The sequence below is a fragment of the Oenanthe melanoleuca genome, chromosome 8 (assembly GCF_029582105.1).
Source record: "Oenanthe melanoleuca isolate GR-GAL-2019-014 chromosome 8, OMel1.0, whole genome shotgun sequence".
Lineage (NCBI taxonomy): Eukaryota > Metazoa > Chordata > Aves > Passeriformes > Muscicapidae > Oenanthe > Oenanthe melanoleuca.
In genome coordinates, this window is record NC_079342.1 from 20,894,228 (window position 1) to 20,911,125 (window position 16,898).

The window sequence follows — 16,898 nt, forward strand, 5'->3', positions numbered from 1 at the left end:
GCCATAGTAGAGGCAAATTATATTAAAAAAAAAAATGCTTGAAGTACCCAGGTACTTCTCTGCTTCCTTTGTCTGCCTGTGCAGTTTTGGGATGAAAACTTGTGTTCTGCAGATAAACATGCAGGCAGCTTTGCTCACGTGATGGGTGGCACTGGTGACAATGGGGCTACTGTCCTGCAACACACTTTGCTAAGCTGGTTTCTTATTTGTCGTTTTTTGGAAAGGTCTGTTTGAGTCTCTCTGAAAACTGGAGTTTTGTGTTTCAAGATAAATATGCTTGTTACCATTCCAGCCTTCACCTGTGCCTGATAAGCCTTTCTTTGATTAAACCTTTTTGATTCTAGTAAATATCTGAAGACCTTTGTATCTGTGAAGATTGCAAATCCAGGGCTTTATTATTTAAAGAGGTGTCAGTTCATTAGTGAAAAATATAGGTGGAGAATGTAGGTCATCACTGGAACCAGTAAATGGTATGTCTTGGGACACCAAATTTATTAATTGAAGGCAAGCTGAGTGATAACATGGTGCAGATTGACTGTGCCTGGTTAATGTTGTTGTCATTGCACTCTGTGATACAGTTATTAAATAGGTAAAATATTTTACCTTTTCATATAGAGCCATACACTTACTTCATCTGATTTAATGGAACTATAATTTTAATTATGATTATTACCTTAAATTATAATTAAATTTATGTGGTTTAAATTTACATTTGTGAAAATGGCTGCGTGATGAAAGCAGAAATCAGCTTCGCATTAACAAAAAAAGAAGGTTTTTTAACTGCATCTTAGTATATGCTCACAACCAAAGACTAGCATGACCTACTTTGCAACAATAACAGAGGAATCAAGCCGGGTTTTTTTGTTGAAGTATCTAAATTGGCCATGAATGCTACCTACTCATTCGTTTGTGAGTATCTTTAAAAATAGCTATTGTATCTATGAAACTTAAGGGTGGTTTTTTTTTTTCCCCCTTTCTCTTATTTTGCTGTAGATAATTAGCACCATGGAGCCTCAGGTGTCGAATGGCCCTACTTCCAATACAACCAATGGACCCTCCAGCAACAGTAGAAACTGCCCTTCCCCCATGCAGACAGGGGCTGCTACAGATGACAGCAAAACCAACCTCATAGTCAACTATTTACCCCAGAACATGACCCAGGAGGAGTTCAGGAGTCTCTTCGGGAGCATTGGTGAAATCGAATCCTGCAAGCTCGTGAGAGACAAAATCACAGGTAAGTGCTTCGTGTTGTGGACTTTGCCTGCGTTAGGGTCAGCTTGTATTTGGGGTCAGCAGAGCCTTGGTGCTTGTGTTGCAAGTGCTAACACAGGGAGTGCAGCAGATGCAGTGCTGAACTTCGGGGGCAAGCCTTTAGTCTTCAGTGCTAGATGCACTCTGCATCTAGAGCAGCTGAGAAGCCCCTGTCTCTCAGCCTCTCCAGATCTGAACAGTGCCAGTCTTGCATGTGTGTTACACACTGTGCAGCTTCTTGCAGGAGAGCTTGGACAGTGGTCTTGCTTTCCTGTTCCTTCTCATTTTTATTTAACATAGACTTGTCTGAATGGCTTGAGCCAACTGACAGTTCCTGATTCTGACTCTGCCATTTGAGCTTCATCAAACCCTCGATAAATTTCTGCCTAAGAACACAAGGTGAGGTGGTTCTGCATGTCCTTATTGACCACAGTGGTCTGGAGCAGCAGTGGGCTGTAGTTGAGACACACTGCTCTGGCTTTCATTCAGACATCTGTAGATAGTTAATTAACTCTGGTCCCCAAAAACACTTTAGTTTGCAGGAATCCTTTCTCATATGAAGTAGCACCCATTGGTAGGTGCCTTCAGGATAAAAGCCTCCCGTGGCACATGCTGCCTCAACAAGGAGAGGTGTCTGTGCTGTCACTAGAGGAAGAGTGGATGGGTACAGACGCACCTGGCCTAATCCACATCCTTGCTGCCACAGCCAGGAACCCACTGCTGCACAAGATGGGATGAACAGTCAGCTTTTATAGCTTGCTTTATAGGTTAGTTTTCTAGGTTGTGTGTCTACTCACACCGTAGGTGGGAGCAGCTGAGATTTCACTGCTGTTCAGTGCATCACCAGTGCTGTTATGTTTAGCACAGAGAGCAGCAGCCTTGGGAGGGAAAGGGTTCCAGAAAAGGAGTCAGCTCCCCTCTGAGGCTCTCCTGGCAACTTGGGAGTGTGCTCTGTGGGAAGAGGCACCATGGGAAGATGAGGAATTAAAATGCAAGTCTTATACCTGCTTCCATAACATCCTGGCAGCCATGGTATTGGCAGCATTAGGATGATCTGCTTAGTGCTTTTCAACATGCAATGCTTCTTTTTTATTTACTTCCTGACACACAGCAATGCTCTGGTTGAACACAAGGCACATAACAAATGGCAGTAGCTGCAGGGCAGCTTGAGTCCTCACAAGTGTTGTCCAGCAGAGCTTTCTTTAGCACATTGACCATGATGTATCTATTGCAATAAATCTGCTGATTTGGCCACAGCTTCAGGTGTTCTAAAAAGAAGATTAAAAAATGGAATTGACTTTTATTTACTTTTTTTTTCTACAGACTTTGCTTTCCTTCTAGTCTGAAAATAATCTGAAAAATTTAACTGCAGGTCAGTTCAGTTATTTCAGGCAGAAGTGAAACCCTCATCTGCAGGAGTCTAGGGTGCCTAGCTTGAATTTTGATCTTGTGTTTCATGAGCTTTTACTGCTTACTCTATCCCTCAAATTCATGAAAATATATTTTCAAGACTTTAGATATTCGGTGTTGTTTTCATAGGGAGTGGGTTGTCTTTGGACAGAGAGCCATTACTTCATCAGCTAGGAACAGTATTCTGTTTGTTTCATTCCATCTCCAGGCTTTTGTCTTCCTGTTTGAAGATGTGATAAATTCGCTGTATTATCTTCTTGGGTAGTATTTTTGCCTGTGCCTTTTCTTTCCATACAAAGTGCATAAATCTTTGATCACTAAAATACTTTAAAGGAACTATTCTTTAGAAAAGTCTTACACAGATGCCTTGAGGACATCACCCCTACTTGTTGTTTTAGTGGTGATACAAATACAAAAGAGCCAAATTTGCAAAAAAAAAAAAAAAAATTCTTCAAATTATTTGTGCTGTTTTCAAAAACAGAATTTGATCTGCCAAGATTTTAAGGCCTGTTATCAAGGCATTGTGCAACATTACTGAATTTGAGGATGCATGTTCATTCCTCACTTGAATTCAGAGTTAGTAAATCAAATGCAGTCCTCTGCCAGAAGTACTTCATGTTTTTAAGAACACAGAGAGTAACAAAATGGAAATGCACTGAGGTCATACCCAGCACATCCTTCTGGATCATCATGTAAGCATGTTCTTCATTAGACCCCTGGATTGGTTTTTTGGAAAGGGAGGGGTAGAAGTGTGCCAGTAGGCTGGTACAGGAGTGACTGGCTTTTCAGGGGTTTTTTATTTTTTCCTTATTAAAAATCAATAGGAGTATTTTTTCTGACAAAGAAAGCTGTATTGTAAAAAAACCCCAGTGAATTCTTAAGCTATTGCTGAAGCGGTGAAGATGTGAAACAGTTTAGACTTTTTCTGCTTTTGGATTTTACATTGTTTCTGTTGAAAATTTTGTGGCTTTAGTAGATCTAAGCTTTGTTAGGTCTTTCAACAAATGTGCTGATCTTTCTGTTAAAAGTCTGGTTTGTCTTCATATATTGTAAGTTTGCTTCTTCCTTGCTGGGCTGAATTATCATGCAAATCAAAAAAAAGCCAGAATAAAAAGCTGAAGAGAGCTCTTGCTTCAAGAAAAATAGAAAAGGTCATAAACCAAATCATGATTAAATATCCTGGCAAAACCGTAGTAGAAAATCTCAAATGTAACTGAAGCTAGGTAGCATTGAATTGGCTGATGTAAAAGATTTTATTTTCCCTATCAGGGAGCTGCAAAGTTTTTTCTTTGTTTTTTCTTTGGTTTTCTTTTTCTTAATGATGTTGAATCTTCTGAAATGCTTTTCTCAAGGAGTTAAAAGGTATAGAAAGTCTGTTTAAACACACTGGATCTTTCCAATAAAATTCATGACCTGAATTCTTTTATTAATTTTAAATTTGGTTAAACAATGTATGACAGGAATAGTCATCTGCTCCAAGTCGTCTTGCAGTCTTAGAACAGTAGTAGGAGTTAGTTTTTAATAAAATTGGTTTGTGAAGTTGCCCCCTCGCTTTGGAAAGGCACATGTTAAAACAGGCATATTCCTTTACTAAAAAACTATGCTAATTTGGTAGTACACTGCACTGAGTTGAATAGGAATGACAGCTTCTAAGACAGCCTTTAATTTGGTATTCAAAACCAAAATCGTAAACTTGGGTTTTGTTTGGTAGCTTCTCAGAACAGGCAGGATATACAGTAGCATTTTTTAAAGATGCTAATGACTTGAGAGAAGAGATGGAAGTCAGGCATACATTTTAATTATGGGGGAGGGGTTGCAATAGCAAAAATTGTTTGGCTTTTTTTTTTTTTTTACTGCAGAGATTTTAAGGGAATGAGACAAGGAAAAACAGACTGAAGATAGTTGCCTTCGTTTGGCAGGGGTGTTTAATAAAAGCAGAACTTGTGGTTGTAAAGTGTGCTTATTAAATTCTTCATTTACACTACCTAATTAATTCTAGCATTTTAAATTAACAGTGAAACTGGTCCCTGCTGTACCATTTCATTGCTACAGCATATTTCGTCCAACAACCCAGTTGTTCAGGTTTAATCAGCTGCGCTCAAAAAATGAGAAGGAACTTGGGTTGAAAAAAAACAAACAGCTAAGTGGCATAAACATTTTAGAGCAGAATTATGTGAGAGGAGGTGACTTCAGGGAGGAAACCTGTGGCTTCAGATGGATGGGAGTGAGGCTCAGCACTAACCAGAGATGCTAAGCTAGAGAGTGTTGCAGATGCTCTTTATTTCTTATTTTGTCTGAAGAAAACCAGTGACAAATGTCTTCATCGCTTGAGGGGAGAGGGCTTGAATTCATGAGAATTTTCAGAGAAGAAATGCTGAACTTGTTTTGTCCTGTGTTTGCAAACAAAAGATCCAGTCAGTGTAGTGTCTGTCAGACTCTAAGTGCTGCTGGCCCACTGAGTTGTCCTTGTTGACATAGTTTGTATGTGGGAGAAGGGGATGTTTGTTATTAGTTTTTTAATTAATTTGGTAGCTTTTAAGATTCCTTTTATTTTTTAATTTGTAACTTGCCCAGGAACTTATGGCTATGAATGTTGAGATGATCAGTATCCAAAAATCTTTGGCTTGCAAATCTTTTGCATCTTCAAATGATCCAGGAACACTGTAATGCAGAATATTTATTGATACAATATTTCTGTGCATCCCTTAAGTTATGGCAGGGTTTGCATAATTCTGTTCTTTGCATGTATAATCAGAAACTTTGTTCCTCTGCCCAGAAGGTAACACTGTTTTTGGGTTTTTTTTAATTGTTCTTTTTGAATTTGCAATTTCTTTAAGATGATGTAGAAAGACCAAAGTCTTCCACTTTAGTTTCAAATATTTTTAATAGTACTGATGCATGTTTAGATTAAAACTGCAGTTCAGAAATAATCATGGCATTGTAAGTATAATTTAAATATCAATGAGTGAAAAGGAGAGAAAGAAACACTGGATTTACCCATAATCTTCTCTAGAAGTTATGGATTGTCCACTCCTTACTCCTTGGGTGTTCAAGCATAGGATCCAAGAACCAAAACCTACTAAAATGGCAGAATCAGAAGTCATGCAGCATTATGAGAGTTACAGGAGGATATTTTTCACATGAGAGATGTGCAGTGCTCCTTCCTCCGTGGAAACCAGTAAATTGTCAACCTGGGCAGGCTGTTCTGCTCCTTCAATCCAGAAGTTTAAGTTTGTATCATATGTGCTCTAAAAAAAGCTTTTTCCAACTTTCCTGTAAAATGAGAAGCCTATACTGAAAAGGTGCTGCTGTGAAAAGCAAAGACCCAGGTTTTATTTAACCAAGTGTGCTCAGTAAGTGATGGGGAACTAGTGTGTTTCTATCTAGAACATGCTGTTCAGAGCTGCATGCTTGCAGCATGCTGAAATTTGGAGCTTAATTAAGCAGCCTCTGGATTTGGTGACTGCTTTGAAAGCAAGGATGGAGAAGGTCTGTATCCTCAGGATCAGAAGCCATTAACTGCACACTGGTGATGCCCAGGGAGGCAGGAGACAGGGCAGGCAGGAATGGCCATGTTTTCCAGGAGGAAAGCTCTGGGGTGTAATGGCAGATGTGCAGGAGCAGCAGAACACTCCCTTGGTAAGCAGACATCACCTAGTATTGGCCCAGTGTTTGCAGCAGGCAGCAGCCAAGTTTTATGTGTTTTAATTGGAGGTTTTGAGGCCTGATAGAGCAGATAACCAGGAGGTCCCAGTGGGTCCTTCTGGGCTGGAGTCAAAAGAGGACTCTGAAATCTCATCATAATGTAAAGACACAAAGCAAAAATGGTACTAATGGCTAAATTTAATTCTAGGGAACAGGTCTTTGGTAATGCAGTTCATGACAATAGGTAACTATTGCATGGTTAAGACTGCAGGTGAAACACTTAGGCTGGAAATTGCAGAGATATTAGTAAAATTGTGCTGCTTTGTCAAGGGGAGAAAAGATTTATTTTTATTTAAGGGAAGTAGTTCACAGCTATTTATGCTTGGAAGCTGCAGATAGAACTTTTATTCACTGAAAAATTCGCACACAAAGGCTGGCAGTGTTTTGTCTCTCTTTTCTTTAAGAATTTTGTAAAATGGTGTGCCAAAAGTATCCTGTGGAAAGAAAAAAAAAGATCCATATGCAGATAAATATAGCTTACAGTGAAACCCAGTGTTAGGATACCTGACCTGAAATGACTGAAAGTCTAATCTGAGCATAAACTTCTTCTGCATTTGATGTCCAGTTCACTGTGCTTTGGAAGTGCCTTCCATTTTGAGATACTACTGGTTCCAGCGGTTTTCCCCATGTAAAATACATTAAACAGATAGGATTATAGAATGCAGGGATTATGTTAGATAAGACTTATAAACTCTTTAGAAAGTATGTAAACACTCATGCCTCATGGCATAAGCCCACCTAATAACAGGGTTTAGGAGAAAAATACCTTGTAGAGGTAGTTTATTCCCTTGTTGACTTGGAAGGGGTTTTTAGTAATTCTCTGTAAAGCAGTGGTAACTAGCCACTGATCTCTGATGATTTATTTGGCACAGATCTTGTTGCCCTGGACTGAGTGTTAGCAGCAATTTCATTGCTCTGGTAGAAGAGATGAATTAATACCATCCTTCAGAACAGGAAAAAAAAACCTTTCATACTCTAGTGTTCACCATAAGTTGAATATGTATTTCTGGCATTTGTCTTGATTGCATTTAAAAGCCATATTTAGTAGTGCCCCTCAAATTGACTGTATAGAAGCAGTGGAGTTCTTCCATTTTATTTCCTTGAAAGCAAAAGACTTGGTATTTGCTGAAATAGGAAAAATATTTATACAGCAGAGTACTCAGCTAGGGTTCTTTTGTCTGAAAAAATAATACCAAATTAAGTGAATTGCCTTAGGTTTTTCAGGAAGTGACTGTGCGTTGGCCTCGCTATGTTTATTAGGTAAAGGAGGTTTGTATGTAAGTTACTTCTTTGTGTTGAATGCACAGACAAATGCAGTGAGGAAGGAGTGGCCAGAGCAGTAATAGTGCAGCTGCAAGTCAAGTGCCCAGAGAAGCAGAAGTCTAAGATAATGTAGTTTGGAACTGAAAAGAAAAAATTTTCTGCTAATAAGATGGAATACAGACTATGCTTTTTTTTTTTTTTTTTTTTTATGCAGAGAATGAAATATTAAAAGATATGGAAAACCAGACGAGTTTGAGTCTTAAATTTTAAATCTAGAATTATTTTTAAAGGACTAAATATATGGCTCTGAATGTTATTAAAGACCTTTGATAAATTGATCTTAATTTCGTAGCCTAGTTATTTTTATAGCTTATTTCCCGAAGTATATTCTGTTCTGGAGCAGAGATAAACGTAATTTCCATGTTGCATATCCTATTTTAAGGGCTGCACATTCAAGACAATCCCCAAATATTGATTATTTTAATGAGCATTTCCATTAAGTCTCTGAACTTAGCACTGTGGGGGAAGAGACACAAAAATGGTAGCGAGTGTCTCAGTGCTGGATCTCTAAAATGTTTTTTGTGTGGTTTGATGTCTGTGCTGAACACTGAAGAAAATGGTCAAATTAGCATCCATCATTTTCTTTATCACTTCTCTGCAGTTGCCTGGTGCAGACTTTGTGCCGACGAACAAAAGAATTTTGATTTCTTGATTATTGGAAAAAAGCAATTGAAATGAGTGTTGGGGCAAATAGGCAGAAAGCAAGCAGGCATGGCCCTTGTGTTGCAAAAGAGCTTTCTAATTAACTTCACCAGTTTCAATCCTGAGCTGCTGCTGAAGTGTATTAAATGCCTCTAATGCATAGTTAGAGTATTCTTCAGTTTTTGCTGCTTGGTTTGAGTAAATAGCATCACCTTCCCATCAAGCCCAGTGTTGAAGTATTACCAGTGTGATTTTCCTCAGCAGCACAAACACGCCTACACCTCTGAAATCATGACTTCCAGATACAAGGTTACTTATGAGGCTTTCCGGTATGTGTGTGCTGACCTTCTATCTGAGCCTTTTTTCCATCCCTGGGATCACCTGCATTGAGGATAGCTGTCTACCAGGGAGCAGCCTGAAATGTGAAATGGCTCTGGTGCACCCCTCTGTTGGTGGCATTCCACCCTTCACTTTTAGTCTTCTCTCTCCTTTTTGGATCATTCTGCCCTCTCCTCAAGGAGCCCAGACCCTGTACTTCAGCACTTGTGCACAGCTGCTTCTCTCTGTAAGTCTTTTCTTTCCTTTTAGCCCAAGGAGGAAAAAGGGGAGGGAAGGAATGGTGAGTGCCAGGCAAGCTCTGGGAGACTGTCAGCCACTAGTGGGACACTCCCAGCTGAGGCAGGTTCCTTTGGGGCAGCAGCAGACAGCACATCAGGTACTTCTCAGGCTCCAAGTCTGACTTCCCCAGCATTTCTGCACCCTTGCTGCTCAAGGAGTTCTGTCCTTCAGCCACACCTATGAGCAGCAAGCTATAATGTGGCTGTCACCTCTGCTTGTTTCCCCTGTGCTCTTGCTACACAACTTGTCCAGAAAAAAGAAATGACCTGTGTAAAACCAGTTGCAATGCTTTGGAAAGTGATCTGCTTCCTCTTCCATTTCACAGGCTAATTTTCACCAACACAGCACTTGGAGTTTGTGCTTGACTTTCAGATGGTGCTCAGTAAACTCATGACCTGCTTGTGGTAGCTGATTCTCTGAATCAGTGAGCCAGGGAGCTCTTGCCCCTTCTGTCTTGCAGAGCTGATCCATCATCATTTGACTTGCCCCTAGCAAGCAGTTTGTTTTCTCTACAACCAACGGAGTTCTGCCAATGTGATCTTCACCTTGTCTTCTGGGAATGGTCAGTGTGAGCCCTTCAGACTCTGCTGTTCCCAGGAGTGTGGATGTCCCCAGCATTCCTGCCTCTCCTCTGTTTTCTGCTACCTGTGCAGTCCCTAAACTGATCAAAGTCATCATTCAGGTTCCATCCCCTCATAGTACATCCTTCACATTTTTGCTTTTGGAGTTACTCTAACTGTGGCTTGAGGAAAGACCCATTTGCATGATCGAGCCAACTTTTCTTCTTTTTGTCAAGTGAGATGCAATTTGTAGAGGGCAAAGTTCCTTTTGGGATATTTACAGCAAGTATTTCTTGCCTGGCCTTAATTTTTCTTTTCTCCTTTGTTTCCAGAAAATTTCAAGGGCTCAATCTCACTGCTTGGAAACTTAGGCCATCATTTTAAATTGGCTTACAGCTAAAACTTCTTAACTTCTAATTTTGCTGTTACACACAAGGATATATGGAGAGGGTGTTTTCTACACCCTTAACACTGCTCACCACCTCTTTTCTCTTGCTTAAAGCACAGTTTCTCTTGCTGCCTGGACTGGAAGTCCAGCAGCCTTTGTGTGCAGCTCACTGGCAGTCCTGTGCCTAGAGTCAGCACAGATAACCATCTCGGGAATCTGGGCTATTGGAAGCTGCTCTGATGCACAGTCTTTGCCAGCAAATCTCTGGATTTCATCAGCATTCTCTTCATGTCCTGTGCTTCATTCCTGGGCCAGTCATTGGTAGGGTACTGCAGCCTCTAACTCTTCAAACCCTTTGTGATACAGCCTGAGTTTTGTTTGGGCTCTTCTGCATCTCTCCACATCTATTAAGACAGGTTTTGCTCAGGTACTGTGTTTCCCATTTCTGTGATGCCACAGTCTTGTGGTCACTCTCCACTCTCATTCCTGTGAAATTCTGATTCTGTGAAGAGGGAAAGAAAGCATCATAGCCAGTCCATTTCTTTGATTGTGCTCACGAGCTCTGCTTTGGCTGACTCACTGCTGCACATTGTTGGATGTAGCTGTTGTTCCTGAGCAGGATCTGTCATTGACTTTGCAGATGTTGCTGTGTCTCTGCTAGGAATTTCAGTGCAAGTTACTGACTTGCAGGTGCTGCTGGAGAGGCTTATTGGACCAGGCAAACCTCTGCTCTGACACAGTACTGCTGTTCTTATGACTCTCTCAGCATCTGTTTAATCAGTGGAATATATCAGCTTGAGGGGAAAAAGACTGAACACTTACTACTTTTATTCACAAGAGCCTGAACTGCCTTTTTTTTCCAGTTAGATGGTTTTCAAGGGGTGTTGTAAAAGCAGATGGACAAAAAGCTGCGTCATACTCACCTGCAAGCAAACAAATGGCAGCATTGCCAGTGTGATTAATTGTTGCTATACTAGAGGGGCTGCTGTTCCTGCAGTGCAAGCTCTAATCTCCCTCTGCCCTGTTCAGATAATAGTGCTCACACAAGTTTGGAAGCACCTTAAGTTGGGTTATCAACAGGTTTCCTTCCTCTTGCTGCAGAATTCTAGGACCCAAAAAATGAGGCTACCTCCTCCTTCCCTGGGAAGCTGTTGGCTGGATGGAGGGGGTGTATTGACTTTCCTGCCTGTGAGGATGGTAGGTAGGGCATGAGAAGATAGGACATGTAACAAGAGGTATTCTCTAGCAGTTCCTTTTTTAGACTCCTCTGTTCTCCTACTTGCTGTATTTGTGTCATTTCTATTTACCAGTGTGTATCTTTGCCCAGTTCTGTTTCTTTAAACTTTTTCTTATCTGGAAGCCACTTTGTCTTAAAAAAAAGAAAGAAAAACCAAAAAACCCAGCCCCAAACATGAACAGCTTGGGAGCTTGGCTGGTAACATATTTTTCCCTTATGCTTTCTGCTGCATTGGAATAGTTCCTCTGGTACCTTCATTTTGGTTGTTGGTAGTATTGTGGTACTCACTTGCTCCAGGTTAGGTATTTTGCCAAACTGGAAACAAAAGGAGCAAGTTGATTTACCACCCACCTGTTTAATACTGTGAAAAGCCTTTTATAAGAGTTGTGTGTCACAGAAACTGCACTGTTTTTAGTGGTGATCAGCCAAAAATGGCATCAGTCAATGGTACCTCCAGTGCCATTCATGTAGATAATGTCATAAGGGAAGGTGTTAGCTGATACAGATGAAATCTGCCACCTTGAAAAGAATTTTTTATGCTGGAGAAGACTTACTAAGGACCATATTTGTGCTAATATTCTTCTCAAAAAAATTACCAAGATTAAGTGATAGAACTAAGTAGTATGTGCACACAGTCATAATATTTTCCCCTTGAAGTAGTTTTCATTACTTTTGTTACCTGCAGGTATGTAAAAGGAATATTTAAACATTTGGAACCATACTTAAATTCCTGTTCTTGCTTTTAAATTCTTGTAAATTGTCTTAAAGCTGAAACAAATTTATGGTGAGGCTCCCTGCAGTCTATATATCAGTGCATAGCAAAATTTTTTATAAGGTAGCATGTTTTGGAATATGATAAAGTAGCTTTACCTTTCTCAGCATCTTTCCAGATGCTGTGTAAAGTAATCTACGTAAATCTTACTATTACAGATTAACCTTCTTAGCTGTCAGGTTGCAGCTTTTATTTATGTTTCTGCTGATCAGATTAAAAATGCTGCAGTCACGAGTTGTGTTGTTAATATTAAACTTTGTATTCCAGTCTGTAATAAATTACTTTCCTCTGTGCATTGGGAAAAGTGGTTAGTAGAGCTCAGAGTTTAATTAGTAGGCTGTTGATGAGACAGAACAGGTATTGAGAGTCATTGTTCTGAATTACTGTGAAATTTGTTAGTATTGTTGTGGCTTTTGTTTTTTGCTGTTTGACAGAGGCTGGGGTACAAAACCTTAAATGTTGCTGAATTAAATCATTTAATGACAAAATTACAAGGGCTTTTTGAATTTGCAGTCAAACAGGTTTCAGATATTGATGCTGCAGTATAATATTATGTCCTACTTAATATTCTTGTTTTGCAAAACATACTCTTGTTTTTCTCTGGTTTTGTGTTCCTCTGCCATTTCCTTTAGACTGGAAGCTTTATGCCACCATTTCTACAAGAAATTATTCCAAGTTTGATGGTGCACTGGCTTTTTCAGATCTTAGCTGTATCTTTCCCATGTTCTCTGCTTGCCCCCTTCTTATTGACAGTGTATTGGCCTTTTCATAAATATCTCTAGCCTGTGAACTAAGATTTTTGTTTTGCCAGGATTCTTTACACTCTGCAGTTCTCTGACACTTCATGAAAGTAGGAACCTCTGTCCTGGTTCTGTCCTTCTGCCTTTCTTCTACCACTCACTGCCATCATTTTCTAGTGGAGCTTCTCATGAGCTTTGACTCCAGGTGTCTGGCATTGCCCTTTTTTGTACAATTTTGATACATTTTCACCAAAACTGTTGGTGATAGGGTGTGGGATCACTGTGATCTGAACTTCCTGTGCCTTTGGTTGAAGCCTGACCAATGAATAATCACTCTGTTTCTTTTGGTTTGCCTTAAGCTTCTGGTCCATTGTTCACTATTAAATTTTTAGTTGCATTCTGCTTTCATCTGAATTTCAGAAGTGCCAGCATTTGGGATGATATGCAGGAGGGAAGATACATCTGGTGTAATGAAGTGTGTGCCTCTTCTGTGACCTGCTGGCTCATGATCTCAGAATGCCTTTTCTCTTTGGTTCCAGATAGTGATTCTTTCCACGCTCTTGTAAATTCATCTTTTTTTTGAGTAACAATATTAAAAGTAGCACATTTCTAATATTTCATCTCCAGTCATAGTGTTTACACATTTGAAATAGCTATAGGCTTTTGTGTTTCCCTTTGGTCAAACTTCATCAAAGGATACCATATTTTAGTGTTTTAGCACTGGACCCTTCTAAGCTTCTATCTTAAGTCACTCTTGAGCCTTGGGTTTTATTTTAACAACACAGTGACTGTTGAAATTTGCCTTAATTTTTTTGCCTTCCTTTTCTCTGGTACATACATTCCTTGTTGGAGTTGTGTGGTCTTTACCATTCTTTCTGTACTGCTTGTCCAGTGATGCTGTGTCCTTTCTCCCCACTGTGACATCCTCTGTTTGGGATGAGAGCTGCTTTCCACAGCATATTTCATGATTAATATAATGCAGTGACTTTAATTCCTTTTTTAAATCCTTTTTCTGCACTGCTGATAACCATTTTTTATCTGCTGTTACATCTTTCCAGGTTTTTGGGGTTTTTTCTGGTTCTATTTGTTTTCACTTTTTCTCACTGCATCTTGTTTTCATTTAGCCTGTTCATTTCTAATGTCTGCATTCTTGTGTTTAAGTCGTCTCCTCAGCATTGAATTTACTGTTCAGGATAGACAAGTCATGGCTGTTTCTTGTCCATTCATGCCTGTCCCCAGAACACTGGATTTTTATAGTACAGTCCCCGCTCTGTTCTGGGACAAAGCGGGGAGGAGTGCAGCCTTGCTCTTCTCAGAACAGCTGCTAATTCAGAGGCTGTGTGCTCCTTGAAGGAAGGGGGAGGAGAAGATGAAAAGAAGGGAAGCAGGAGATGTCAACTGAGGGGAGCAAAATCCAAATATTTTTTCAGAAATGGAGCTCACTTGTCTTGTGTATGTCAGGAGCGGTAGCTTTTCAAAACCTTCTTAATCAGTTACTTGCAGTAGTATGAACACACCCATGCTGAAAATCCAGTTTTGCATTTAAAGAAACTTGATAAAAGCAAGCAAACTAAAAAGAAAAAGGAGGATAATATATTCTACAGAGCATGAAATGTGTGTGTTGTTTACAAGATATCTCTAGCCCAGCACAACTCTCAATGGGCCAGTGATAAGATTCCAGTCTCAGAGTGGGGAAGCTGCAGTTTTAGCTCTCTTAGTGGCTGTGTTACTCTGTCCAAGTTCACCCTGGGAATCGTGATGCCTTTCAGTTTTTCTTTTCCATAACAGGACTAAAAGTGCTTTCCTCGGTGGTGTTTGTGAGGAAAGGTATGTTTCAGAAAAATTCAGTATAATTTTATGTTTCAAGTAAAATGTTTCAATGCTATGGTAATGGGAACCACAGAAGACTCCAGCCAAGTCAGCAGCATCTGTCTCAAACTGCCTCTTAAGCTTTGCATGCAGGTTAGTTCATGTCCTCAAGCACAGCAGTGGCACAGCTGACTTGGTAGAACTCTGTAGTAGAGCAAAGCCTTGCTTCAAGTGAGATGCAGAACATCTGAAATGATAGAAACCTTTAGGAGACTGTAAGGCACAACTTTCAAGAGCAGATGTGTCTTACCATGCTGGTGTGGTCAAGTATAAAATGGAGTAGTTGCATGGTTTTGGAAGCCCTTTTGGGGTTTCTGTGGGGGTAGGATTTTGGGGATCTGGTGGTGCTGGGTAGCAGCAGGCTGTCAAAGCGTGCTCCATCTTGTTCTGTGTTCCGAGTTTGGATATATGGGGCCATTCTAAAGTGAAAATAATTACTCTGTCTAATTTTGAGAAATTATAGTTACTGCCAATTGGTATTTAATTTACACAAGAACTGCTACTGCTTCAGCATCTCTGAAAATCAAGACTTGAAATTGCACCATCTTGCATGAAGAGATTTGTCCAAACTATAGAAGAGGACAAAACTCATGTAATCTCCTTTGGCACTGCCTGGCAAAATCAAACTTTCTAACTCAAGGTGCTGGATGAATGATGCTTCTTTCTGTTGGGGGAGCTTGCAGATGTGTTTGGGGAATCTTGCTTTGATTTTTGAGGTCACTATGTCCAGATCCTTGTGGTTCCCTTCCAGTGACATGTCAAAGTCCAGGGCTTGCAGTTACCACACTAATAATTTACCAGCACTAATAATTTGCTTTAATTTTTTACCTAACTGCTTTAGGTACATTTATAGAATTTGTTTCACATTTTGGGCAACGCTTCTTTTTATTCCCCTTTTATTTTTCTAGGCTTGTTGTCATGGTATCTGGCACTTCCCATTCAGATATTAAAATTGAGTGAGTGGTGTCTGTATGTCTGGTTCATTTTCCCTCTCTTATCCTCTCCCCGAGGGAGAGTTTTACGTGGGATGTAGCACACTGTTTGCAAGGGCTTCCTTTGGGGGATTTTTTAATCATGTAGCACGTCTCTGTTGGGGAAGGCCTGGTGAGAAGAAGCCCCTTCCACTTGGGCTGGGGTTTATTAAATCCTGTGTGCATAGGGCTCCCATGGGACCTCATTGTCTCCCCTCGAGCTCCCCAAAAAAGGCCTCGCTCCTGCATGAATGAGCTTTTATCTGAGTCTCTCTGGCATTAAGGCAGTGATAGGAATTTTCTCTGTGCAGGTACCTGATGGGGAGGGCCATTGCTGTTTGGGTATTAGGGCCCTGATGCCTTGGGAAAGAGCTCACTGGAGGGATCTTGTCCCACCTGAGGATCTTTGTCATTGTGTAGCCTTTGCAGGAGCTCTAGCTGTGGAACATAGAGGATTTTTCCCAGAGGTTTGGTGTTAGCTTTATTTTTTTTGTGAAACAATAGGCATGTTTCTTAGAAGGGCATCTGTCAAAAGTGCATTTCACTGCTAGACTGCAACCTGGCTTTCCTCTCCAGTATTTTAAGAAGGATCTACTGAACTCTGATGATGCTGATGGCTGTTTTTAACTGAGGAGAAGTCATACTTCTTAATTGTAGGTGCACTGTAGCATCACACCATTTCTGGGGCTCTAGGTTGGATTGCATTTAACTACAGCTGATCTTTCCTAATGTAGAAATGGGATCTTCTCAAAAGAACTAAGGATAATCCAAGTATAGTAATGTCACCCCAGGACAAGTAACTTGATGGAAGGTTCCAAAACAAAGCTTGTACCCAGACACCTTCCTGCAAAAGGCAAAAAACAAGTGATTATCATTCATGCATGTCTTTTTGCTTTGAGAAAGATTGTGTATTTTTCCTGAAGTTCTTGCAAAAGTGGGAGTCTATAGGGGAAGAATACTTTCTTGCTGTTCATGGACAACATATATTAAATCCTAGTTTGTACCAACATAAGGAGTCTGCATTGTAAAGCTGTAGACTAAATGGGTGCTGTGATAAAGCTGCACTAAGCACAGAACAACTTACCCTTCATAGATGGGCTGCTGTGAATTGTGACAGTGACAGCCTTGGCTTAATTGTTTGGTCCTGGGAGCACTGTGTGCAGAAGATGCATCCCTCCTGGTTTGCTTCTCCTGAGACTGTGGTGTGCGTTGCTGGGGTGACAGCAGGTGATTCTCCTTGGTAAAGAGGTGGAGGATGAATGAGACTGACATTACTGGTATAAAAAGGCGTCAGACAAGGAGCAGGTTTTGAACTGGTCTCATCATCAGATCTCATTTTCCCTTGATCTGAATTTTCTCTCTATGGTTTACCTCCTTTTTTAGGTGAACAGCTCTATTTGTTGGTAACTGTT

At 40.3% G+C, this 16,898-nt stretch overlaps 1 protein-coding gene across 6 annotated transcripts in view; it reads left to right on the plus strand.

Annotated features, from left to right (window-relative positions):
- Positions 1–16,898, plus strand: part of ELAVL4 (ELAV like RNA binding protein 4) — a 79,365-nt gene that overhangs the window by 37,475 nt on the left and 24,992 nt on the right. For all 6 annotated transcript variants that reach the window (XM_056497984.1, XM_056497986.1, XM_056497980.1 and 3 more), the window contains exon 2: positions 994–1,234. In XM_056497984.1, coding sequence (XP_056353959.1) covers positions 994–1,234 — 241 coding nt within the window. The remainder of the gene's footprint in view (positions 1–993; positions 1,235–16,898) is intronic.